Source organism: Nerophis lumbriciformis, linkage group LG26 (genome assembly GCF_033978685.3).
Source record: "Nerophis lumbriciformis linkage group LG26, RoL_Nlum_v2.1, whole genome shotgun sequence".
NCBI lineage: Eukaryota > Metazoa > Chordata > Actinopteri > Syngnathiformes > Syngnathidae > Nerophis > Nerophis lumbriciformis.
Window position 1 is genome coordinate 35,079,588 of NC_084573.2, and position 12,361 is coordinate 35,091,948.

Genomic DNA, 12,361 nt, shown 5'->3' on the forward strand with positions numbered 1-12,361 from the left:
TATATATATATACATACATATATATATATATATGTATGTGTGGGGAAAAAAAATCACAAGACTATTTCATCTCTACAGGCCTGTTTCATGAGGGGGTTCCCTCAATCATCAGGAGAAATCTCCTGATGATTGAGGGAACCCCCTCATGAAACAGGCCTGTAGAGATGAAATAGTCTTGTGATTTTTTTTCTCCCACACATACATATATTGCGCTCTACTACGGTATCGAGCACTATTTTTTGGATAACCTTATTAAGACATATACATATATATATATATATATATATATATATATATATATATATATATATATATATATATATATATATATATGTATATATGTATGAAATACTTCACTTGGTGAATTCTAGCTGTCAATATACTCCTCCCCTCTTAACCACGCCCCCAACCACGCCCCGCCCCACCCCTGGCCACTCCCCCCTCGCCCCACCTCCGGAAATCGGAGGTTTCAAGGTTGGCAAGTATGCAGGTAAGTAAACACTCTGACTTTCTTGCTCTTACAATCACAGCAAGTCGCCCACTGTGACGTCATAACGTGACTGTTTTTTTTTAATTTGTAAAATATTTGGTAAAGACAAAGATTAAGAAGGTGTGAATGATAAATCCCAGCTGCATTCAAAGTTGGTGTCAATTCTCAAAGCATTCATTTCCGGTGTGTTTGCGTTTGAGTACCACAATAAAAGTGCTTCAAAGAGAAACATAATCTGACGTTACGCGTCAGTTTAAAAAAAATATATATATAAGTAGTCCAATATAAATATGACATATATTTCAATCAATGGAAAGTTTGATGAAATTACACAATTTGTGATTTTTGAAGTGGTCTTCTTACATTGAAAAGCCGGCATTGTAATTTCCTGCTTTGTTACCTGTGGGGGACGCTGTGCTTCTTTCAGTCGCCTATATGTGACAGGCAAGTGGCCCAAACTTGTTTCTCCTCTTTCTCTCTCTTCAGGAAGGCACTGCGACAACACCGTGTCTGATTATTATCCCCGTTCTTCGCACTTGAAACCCGGCAAAAGAAGACAAAATGCCGAAACCGGTAAGTAACTTGAGTCTTTATTGACATTTTGACATTGTGCACTATACATCAACCCCCAAAACACATGTAACTTTAACTCACTTTAAAAAGAAGCCAGGATACATGACGTCAGATTTTCTTTAAAATATTTGCATTGTGTTTATTTTTTTGTTAACTTTCAGAGTGAAAGTGCATACACAATTTTGCTAAATTATGCATTTAGTGAATTATTGCAGTGAAGGGGTAACAAGACATTTTTTTAAGACATGCTTCAAAATACTGACACATTTAGATTTAAAAGTGTCATTATCAAAAGCTAGACATGGATGGCTAAGATAAGTGCATTTGTCTAATTTAGTCATGAACAAGATATCTGTCATGTTATTTGTTTTCCCCCCATTAAAGCAAGGGTGTCAAACTTGTTTTCATCAAGGGCCACATGCAGTTATGACTGCCCTTAGGGTGCCACGTGTAACATTAAATATATGAATATAAATATACAAGGATTTGACTCATGACATTATTACACAATTGACTATGCGTTTGATTATATATTTTACCTAAGAAGTAAAAAAATGAAAAATAATTTTACTGTAAACTGGTATTTACAGCATAAAACAGTACCACTGGTTTTTAAAGTAACATTTTTTTGGCAATTTTTGTTGTAATATTGTGCTTTTTGAGGTTTTTCTGAATATAAGTATACAAGGATTTGACTCATGGCATTATTACACAATTGACTATGCATGTGATTATATATTGTACCTATGATGTAAAAAAATATAAATAATTTTACTGTAAACTGGTATTGTTATTTTTAAAGTAACATTTTTTGGAATTTTTTGTTGTAATATTGTGCTTTTTGAGGTTTTTCTGAATATAAGTATACAAGGATTTGACTCATGACATTATTACACAATTGACTATACATGTGATTATATATTTTACCTATGATGTAACATTTTTTGGCAATTTTTGTTGTAATATTGTGCTTTTTGAGGTTTTTATGAATATAACTACCGTATACAATAATTTGAGTCATGACATTATTACACAATTGACTATGCATGTGATTATATATTTTACCTATGATGTAAAAAAATATAAATAATTTTACTGTAAACTGGTGTTTACAGCATAAAACAGTACCACTGATTTTTAAGGTAAAATTTTTTGGCAATTTTTGCCATAAAATCTACAATTGATTGAAATTTAGTCTATAAAATAAGTAAAACATTAATACAGTGTTTGTTTTTAAAATTTTGTTGTAATATCGTGCTTTTTGAGGTTTTTATGAATATAAGTATACAACAATTTGAGTCATGACATTATTACACAATTGACTATGCATGTGATTATATATTTTACCTCTGATGTAAAAAAAAATATAAATAATTTTACTGTAAACTGGTATTTACAGCATAAAACAGTACCACTGATTTTAAAGGTAACATTTTTTGGCAATTTTTGCCGTAAAATCTACAATTAATTGAAATTTAGTCTATAAAATAAGTAAAACATTAATACAGTGTTTGTTTTTAAATTTTTGTTGTAATATCGTGCTTTTTGAGGTTTTATCAATATAAGTATACAAGGATTTGACTCATGACATTATTACACAATTGACTATGCATTTGATTATATATTTTACCTATGATGTAAAAAAATATAAATAATTTTACTGTAAACTGGTATTTACAGCATAAAACAGTACCACTGATTTTTAAGGTAACATTTTTTTGGCAATTTTTGTTGTAATATTGTGCTTTTTGAGGTTTTTCTGAATATAAGTAAACAAGGATTTGACTCATGACATTATTACACAATTGACTATGCATGTGATTATATATTTTACCTATGATGTAACATCTTTTGGCAATTTTTGTTGTAATATTGTGCTTTTTGAGGTTTTTATGAATATAAGTATACAAGAATTTGAGTCATGACATTACACAATTGACTATGCATGTGATTATGTATTTTACCTATGATGTAAAAAAATTAAAAATAATTTTACTGTAAACTGGTATTTACAGCATAAAACAGTACCACTGATTTTTAAGGTAACATTTATTGGCAATTTTTGCCGTAAAATCTACAATTGATTGACATTTAGTCTATAAAATAAGTAAAACATTAATACAGTGTTTGTTTTTAAATTTTTGTTGTAATATCGTGCTTTTTTAGGTTTTTATCAATATAAGTATACAAGGATTTGACTCATGACATTATTACACAATTGACTATGCATTTGATTATATATTTTACCTATGATGTAAAAAAAAATTAAAAATAATTTTACTGTAAACTGGTATTTACAGCATAAAACAGTACCACTGATTTTTAAAGTAAATTTTTTTTTTGCAATTTTTGTTGTAATATTGTGCTTTTTGAGGTTTTTCTGAATATAAGTATACAATAATTTGACTCATGACATTATTACACAATTGACTATGCATGTGATTATATATTTGACCTATGATGTAACATTTTTTGGCAATTTTTGTTGTAATATTGTGCTTTTTGAGGTTTTTATGAATATAAGTATACAATAATTTGAGTCATGACATTATTACACAATTAACTATGCATGTGATTATATATTTTACCTATGATGTAAAAAATATAAATAATTTTACTGTAAACTGGTGTTGTTATTTTTAAAGTAACATTTTTTGGCAATTTTTGTTGTAATATCGTGCTTTTTGAGGTTTTTATGAATATAAGTATACAAAAATTTGAGTCATGACATTATTACACAATTGACTATGCATGTGATTATATATTTTAACTATGATGTAAAAAAATATAAATAATTTTACTGTAAGTTGGTATTTACAGCATAAAACAGTACCATTGATTTTTAAGGTAACATTTTTTGGCAATTTTTGCCGTAAAATCTACAATTGATTGAAATGTAGTCTATAAAATAAGTAAAACATTAATACAGTGGTTTTTTTTTAAATTTTTGTTGTAATATCGTGCTTTTTGAGGTTTTTCTGAATATAAGTATACAATAATTTGAGTCATGACATTATTACACAATTGACTATGCATGTGATTCTATATTTTACCTATGATGTAAAAAAATATAAATAATTTTACTGTAAACTGGTATTTACAGCATAAAACAGTACCACTGATTTTTAAGGTAACATTTTTTGGCAATTTTTGCCGTAAAATCTACAATTGATTGAAATTTAGTCTATAAAATAAGTAAAACATTAATACAGTGTTTGTTTTTACATTTTTGTTGTAATATTGTGCTTTTTGAGGTTTTTATGAATATAAGTATACAAGAATTTGAGTCATGACATTATTACACAATTGACTATGCATGTGATTATATATTTTACCTATGATGTAAAAAAAAATAATTTTACTGTAAACTGGTATTTACAGCATAAAACAGTACCACTGATTCTTAAGGTAACATTTTTTGGCAATTTTTGCTGTAAAATCTACAATCGATTGAAATTTAGTCTATAAAATAAGTAAAACATTAATACAGTGTTTGTTTTTAAATTTTTGTTGTAATATCGTGCTTTTTGAGGTTTTTATGAATATAAGTATACAAGAATTTGAGTCATGACATTATTACACAATTGACTATGCATGTGATTATATATTTTACCTATGATGTAAAAAAATGAAAAATAATTTTACTGTAAACTGGTATTTACAGCATAAAACAGTACCACTGATTTTTAAGGTAACATTTTTTGGCAATTTTTGCCATAAAATCTACAATTGATTGAAATTTAGTCTATAAAATAAGTAAAACATTAATACAGTGTTTGTTTTTAAAATTTTGTTGTAATATTGTGGCTTTTGAGGTTTTTATGAATATAAGTATACAAGAATTTGAGTCATGACATTATTACACAATTGACTATGCATGTGATTATATATTTTACCTATGATGTAAAAAAATATAAATAATTTTACTGTAAACTGGTATTTACAGCATAAAACAGTACCACTGATTTTTAAGGTAAAATTTTTTGGCAATTTTTGCCGTAAAATCTACAATTGATTGAAATTTAGTCTATAAAATAAGTAAAACATTAATACAGTGTTTGTTTTTAAAATTTTGTTGTAATATCGTGCTTTTTGAGGTTTTTATGAATATAAGTATACAACAATTTGAGTCATGACATTATTACACAATTGACTATGCATGTGATTATATATTTTACCTCTGATGTAAAAAAAATATAAATAATTTTACTGTAAACTGGTATTTACAGCATAAAACAGTACCACTGATTTTAAAGGTAACATTTTTTGGCAATTTTTGCCGTAAAATCTACAATTAATTGAAATTTAGTCTATAAAATAAGTAAAACATTAATACAGTGTTTGTTTTTAAATTTTTGTTGTAATATCGTGCTTTTTGAGGTTTTATCAATATAAGTATACAAGGATTTGACTCATGACATTATTACACAATTGACTATGCATTTGATTATATATTTTACCTATGATGTAAAAAAATATAAATAATTTTACTGTAAACTGGTATTTACAGCATAAAACAGTACCACTGATTTTTAAGGTAACATTTTTTTGGCAATTTTTGTTGTAATATTGTGCTTTTTGAGGTTTTTCTGAATATAAGTAAACAAGGATTTGACTCATGACATTATTACACAATTGACTATGCATGTGATTATATATTTTACCTATGATGTAACATCTTTTGGCAATTTTTGTTGTAATATTGTGCTTTTTGAGGTTTTTATGAATATAAGTATACAAGAATTTGAGTCATGACATTACACAATTGACTATGCATGTGATTATGTATTTTACCTATGATGTAAAAAAATTAAAAATAATTTTACTGTAAACTGGTATTTACAGCATAAAACAGTACCACTGATTTTTAAGGTAACATTTATTGGCAATTTTTGCCGTAAAATCTACAATTGATTGACATTTAGTCTATAAAATAAGTAAAACATTAATACAGTGTTTGTTTTTAAATTTTTGTTGTAATATCGTGCTTTTTTAGGTTTTTATCAATATAAGTATACAAGGATTTGACTCATGACATTATTACACAATTGACTATGCATTTGATTATATATTTTACCTATGATGTAAAAAAAATTAAAAATAATTTTACTGTAAACTGGTATTTACAGCATAAAACAGTACCACTGATTTTTAAAGTAAATTTTTTTTTTGCAATTTTTGTTGTAATATTGTGCTTTTTGAGGTTTTTCTGAATATAAGTATACAAGGATTTGACTCATGACATTATTACACAATTGACTATGCATGTGATTATATATTTGACCTATGATGTAACATTTTTTGGCAATTTTTGTTGTAATATTGTGCTTTTTGAGGTTTTTATGAATATAAGTATACAATAATTTGAGTCATGACATTATTACACAATTAACTATGCATGTGATTATATATTTTACCTATGATGTAAAAAATATAAATAATTTTACTGTAAACTGGTGTTGTTATTTTTAAAGTAACATTTTTTGGCAATTTTTGTTGTAATATCGTGCTTTTTGAGGTTTTTATGAATATAAGTATACAAAAATTTGAGTCATGACATTATTACACAATTGACTATGCATGTGATTATATATTTTACCTATGATGTAAAAAAATATAAATAATTTTACTGTAAGTTGGTATTTACAGCATAAAACAGTACCATTGATTTTTAAGGTAACATTTTTTGGCAATTTTTGCCGTAAAATCTACAATTGATTGAAATGTAGTCTATAAAATAAGTAAAACATTAATACAGTGGGTTTTTTTTAAATTTTTGTTGTAATATCGTGCTTTTTGAGGTTTTTCTGAATATAAGTATACAATAATTTGAGTCATGACATTATTACACAATTGACTATGCATGTGATTCTATATTTTACCTATGATGTAAAAAAATATAAATAATTTTACTGTAAACTGGTATTTACAGCATAAAACAGTACCACTGATTTTTAAGGTAACATTTTTTGGCAATTTTTGCCGTAAAATCTACAATTGATTGAAATTTAGTCTATAAAATAAGTAAAACATTAATACAGTGTTTGTTTTTACATTTTTGTTGTAATATTGTGCTTTTTGAGGTTTTTATGAATATAAGTATACAAGAATTTGAGTCATGACATTATTACACAATTGACTATGCATGTGATTATATATTTTACCTATGATGTAAAAAAAAAAAATTTTACTGTAAACTGGTATTTACAGCATAAAACAGTACCACTGATTCTTAAGGTAACATTTTTTGGCAATTTTTGCTGTAAAATCTACAATCGATTGAAATTTAGTCTATAAAATAAGTAAAACATTAATACAGTGTTTGTTTTTAAATTTTTGTTGTAATATCGTGCTTTTTGAGGTTTTTATGAATATAAGTATACAAGAATTTGAGTCATGACATTATTACACAATTGACTATGCATGTGATTATATATTTTACCTATGATGTAAAAAAATGAAAAATAATTTTACTGTAAACTGGTATTTACAGCATAAAACAGTACCACTGATTTTTAAGGTAACATTTTTTGGCAATTTTTGCCATAAAATCTACAATTGATTGAAATTTAGTCTATAAAATAAGTAAAACATTAATACAGTGTTTGTTTTTAAAATTTTGTTGTAATATTGTGGCTTTTGAGGTTTTTATGAATATAAGTATACAAGAATTTGAGTCATGACATTATTACACAATTGACTATGCATGTGATTATATATTTTACCTATGATGTAAAAAAATATAAATAATTTTACTGTAAACTGGTATTTACAGCATAAAACAGTACCACTGATTTTTAAAGTAACATTTTTTGGCAATTTTTGCCGTAAAATCTACAATTGATTGAAATTTAGTCTATAAAATAAGTAAAACATTAATACAGTGTTTGTTTTTAAATTTTTGTTGTAATTTTGTGCTTTTTGAGGTTTTTATGAATATAAGTATACAAGAATTTGACTCATGACATTATTAACACAATTGACTATGCATCTGATTATATATTTTACCTATGATGTAACATCTTTTGTAAATTTTTGTTGTAATATTGTGCTTTTTGAGGTTTTTATGAATATAAGTTTACAATAATTTGAGTCATGACATTATTACACAATTGACTATGCATGTGATTGTATATTTTATCTATGATGTAAAAAAAATATAAATGATTTTACTGTAAACTGGTATTTACAGCATAAAACAGTACCACTGATTTTAAAGGTAACATTTTTTGGCAATTTTTGCCGTAAAATCTACAATTAATTGAAATTTAGTCTATAAAATAAGTAAAACATTAATACAGTGTTTGTTTTTAAATTTTTGTTGTAATATTGTGCTTTTTGAGGTTTTTATGAATATAAGTATACAATGATTTGACTCATGACATTATTACACAATTGACTATGCATGTGATTATATATTTTACCTATGATGTAGCATTTTTTGGCAATTTTTGTTGAAATATTGTGCTTTTTGAGGTTTTTATGAATATAAGTATACAAGAATTTGAGTCATGACATTATTACACAATTGACTATGCATGTGATTATATATTTTACCTATAATGTAAAAAAATATAAATAATTTGACTGTAAACTGGTATTTACAGCATAAAACAGTACCACTGATTTTTAAGGTAACATTTTTTGGCAATATTTGCTGTAAAATCTACAATCGATTGAAATTTAGTCTATAAAATAAGTAAAACATTAATACAGTGTTTGTTTTTACATTTTTGTTGTAATATCGTGCTTTTTGAGGTTTTTATGAATATAAGTATACAAGGATTTGACTCATGACATTATTAACACAAATGACTTTGCATTTGATTATATATTTTACCTAAAATGTAAAAAAATGAAAAATAATTTTACTGTAAACTGGTATTTACAGCATAAAACAGTACCACTGATTTTTAAGGTAACATTTTTTTGTCAATTTTTGTTGTAATATTGTGCTTTTAGAGGTTTTTATCAATATAAGTATACAAGGATTTGACTCATGACATTATTACGCAATTGACTATGCATTTGATTATATATTTTACCTATGATGTAAAAAAAATATAAATAATTTTACTGTAACCTGGTATTTACAGCATAAAACAGTACCACTGATTTTTAAGGTAACATTTTTTGGCAATTTTTGCTGTAAAATCTACAATCGATTGAAATTTAGTCTATAAAATAAGTAAATCATTAATACAGTGTTTGTTTTTAAAATTTTGCTGTAATATTGTGCTTTTTGAGGTTTTTATGAATATAAGTATACAAGGATTTGACTCATGACATTATTACACAATTGACTATACATGTGATTATATATTTTACCTATGATGTAACATTTTTTGGCAATTTTTGTTGTAATATTGTGCTTTTTGAGGTTTTTATGAATATAAATATACAAGAATTTGAGTCATGACATTATTACACAATTGACTATGCATGTGATTATATATTTTACCTATGATGTAAAAAAATATAAATAATTTTACTGTAAACTGGTATTTACAGCATAAAACAGTACCACTGATTTTAAAGGTAACATTTTTTGGCAATTTTTGCCGTAAAATCTACAATTGATTGACATTTAGTCTATAAAATAAGTAAAACATTAATACAGTGTTTGTTTTTAAATTTTTGTTGTAATATCGTGCTTTTTGAGGTTTTTATGAATATAAGTATACAAGGATTTGACTCATGACATTATTGACACAATTGACTTTGCATTTGATTATATATTTTACCTATGAAGTAACATTTTTTGGCAATTTTTGTTGTAATATTGTGCTTTTTGAGGTTTTTATGAATATAAGTATACAATAATTTGAGTCATGACATTACACAATTGACTATGCATGTGATTATATATTTTACCTATGATGTAAAAAAAATATAAATAATTTTACTGTAAACTGGTATTTACAGCATAAAACAGTACCACTGATTTTTAAGGTAACATTTTTTGACAATTTTTGCCGTAAAATCTACAATTGATTGAAATTTAGTCTATAAAATAAGTAAAACATTAATAAAGTGTTTGTTTTTAAATTTTTGTTGTAATATTGTGCTTTTTGAGGTTATTATGAATATAAGTATACAAGGATTTGACTCATGACATTATTTACACAATTGACTATGCATTTGATTATATATTTTACTTAAGATGTAAAAAAATTATTGTACTGTAAACTGGTATTTACAGCATAAAACAGTACCACTGATTTTTAAGGTAACATTTTTTGGCAATTTTTGTTGTAATATTGTGCTTTTTGAGGTTTTTCTGAATATAAGTATACAAGGATTTGACTCATGACATTATTACACAATTGACTATGCATGTGATTATATATTTTACCTATGATGTAACATGTTTTGGCAATTTTTGTTGTAATATTGTGCTTTTTGAGGTTTTTATGAATATAAGTATACAATAATTTGAGTCATGACATTATTACACAATTGACTATGCATGTGATTATGTATTTTACCTATGATGTAAAAAAATGAAAAATAATTTTACTGTAAACTGGTATTTACAGCATAAAACAGTACCACTGATTTTTAAGGTAGCATTTTTTGGCAATTTTTGCCGTAAAATCTACAATCGATTGAAATTTAGTCTATAAAATAAGTAAAACATTAATACAGTGTTTGTTTTTAAATTTTTGTTGTAATATCGTGCTTTTTGAGGTTTTTATGAATATAAGTATACAAGAATTTGAGTCATGACATTATTACACAATTAACTATGCATGTGATTTATATATTTTACATATGATGTAAAAAATATATAAATTTTACTGTAAACTGGTATTTACAGCATAAAACAGTACCACTGATTTTTAAGGTAACATTTTTTGGCAATTTTTGCTGTAAAATCTACAATCGATTGAAATTTAGTCTATAAAATAAGTAAAACATTAATACAGTGTTTGTTTTTAAATTTTTGTTGTAATATTGTGCTTTTTGAGGTTTTTATCAATATAATACAACGATTTGACTCATGACATTATTACACAATTGACTATGCATGTGATTATATATTTTACCTATGATGTAACATTTTTTGGCAATTTTTGTTGTAATATTGTGCTTTTTGAGGTTTTTCTGAATATAAGTATACAAGGATTTGACTCATGACATTATTACACAATTGACTATGCATTTGATTATATATTTTACCTAAGATGTAAAAAAATAAAAATAATTTTACTGTAAACTGGTATTTACAGCATAAAACAGTACCATTGATTTTTAAGGTAACATTTTTTGGCAATTTTTGCCGTAAAATCTACAATTGATTGAAATGTAGTCTATAAAATTAGTAAATCATTAATACAGTGTTTGTTTTTTAAATGTTGCTGTAATATTGTGCTTTTTGAGGTTTTTCTGAATATAAGTATACAAGGATTTGACTCATGACATTAATACACAATTGACTATGCATTTGATTATATATTTTACCTATGATGTAAAAAAATGAAAAATAATTTTACTGTAGACTGGTATTTACAGCATAAAACAGTACCACTGATTTTCAAGGTATCATTTTTTGGCAATTTTTGCCGTAAAATCTACAATTGATTGAAATTTAGTCTATAAAATAAGTAAATCATTAATACAGTGTTTGTATTTAAAATTTTGCTGTAATATTGTGCTTTTTGAGGTTTTTCTGAATATAAGTATACAAGGATTTGACTCATGACATTATTACACAATTGACTATGCATGTGATTATATATTTTGCCTATGATGTAACATCTTTTGGCAATTTTTGTTGTAATATTGTGCTTTTTGAGGTTTTTATGAATATAAGTATACAATAATTTGAGTCATGACATTATTACACAATTGACTATGCATGTGATTATATATTTGACCTATGATGTAAAAAAATATATAAATAATTTTACTGTAAACTGGTATTTACAGCATAAAACAGTACCACTGATTTTTAAGGTAACATTTTTTGGCAATTTTTGCCGTAAAATCTACAATCGATTGAAATTTAGTCTATAAAATAAGTAAAACATTAATACAGTGTTTGTTTTTAAATTTTTGTTGTAATATCGTGCTTTTTGAGGTTTTTATCAATATAATACAACGATTTGACTCATGACATTATTACACAATTGACTATGCATGTGATTATATATTTTACCTATGATGTAACATTTTTTGGCAATTTTTGTTGTAATATTGTGCTTTTTGAGGTTTTTATGAATACAAGTATACAAGAATTTGAGTCATGACATTACACAATTGACTATGCATGTGATTATATATTTTACCTATGAT

General features: G+C 25.4%; 1 protein-coding gene across 1 annotated transcript in view; it reads left to right on the top strand.

The window, feature by feature from the left end:
• Positions 1 to 922: 922 nt before the first annotated feature.
• ezrb (ezrin b) overlaps positions 923 to 12,361 on the top strand; it is a 168,276-nt gene continuing 156,837 nt past the window's right edge. Inside the window, exon 1 of the mRNA XM_061986985.2 lies at positions 923 to 1,063. Within this exon, the coding sequence (XP_061842969.2) occupies positions 1,052 to 1,063 (12 nt within the window). The 5' untranslated portion in view covers positions 923 to 1,051. The remainder of the gene's footprint in view (positions 1,064 to 12,361) is intronic.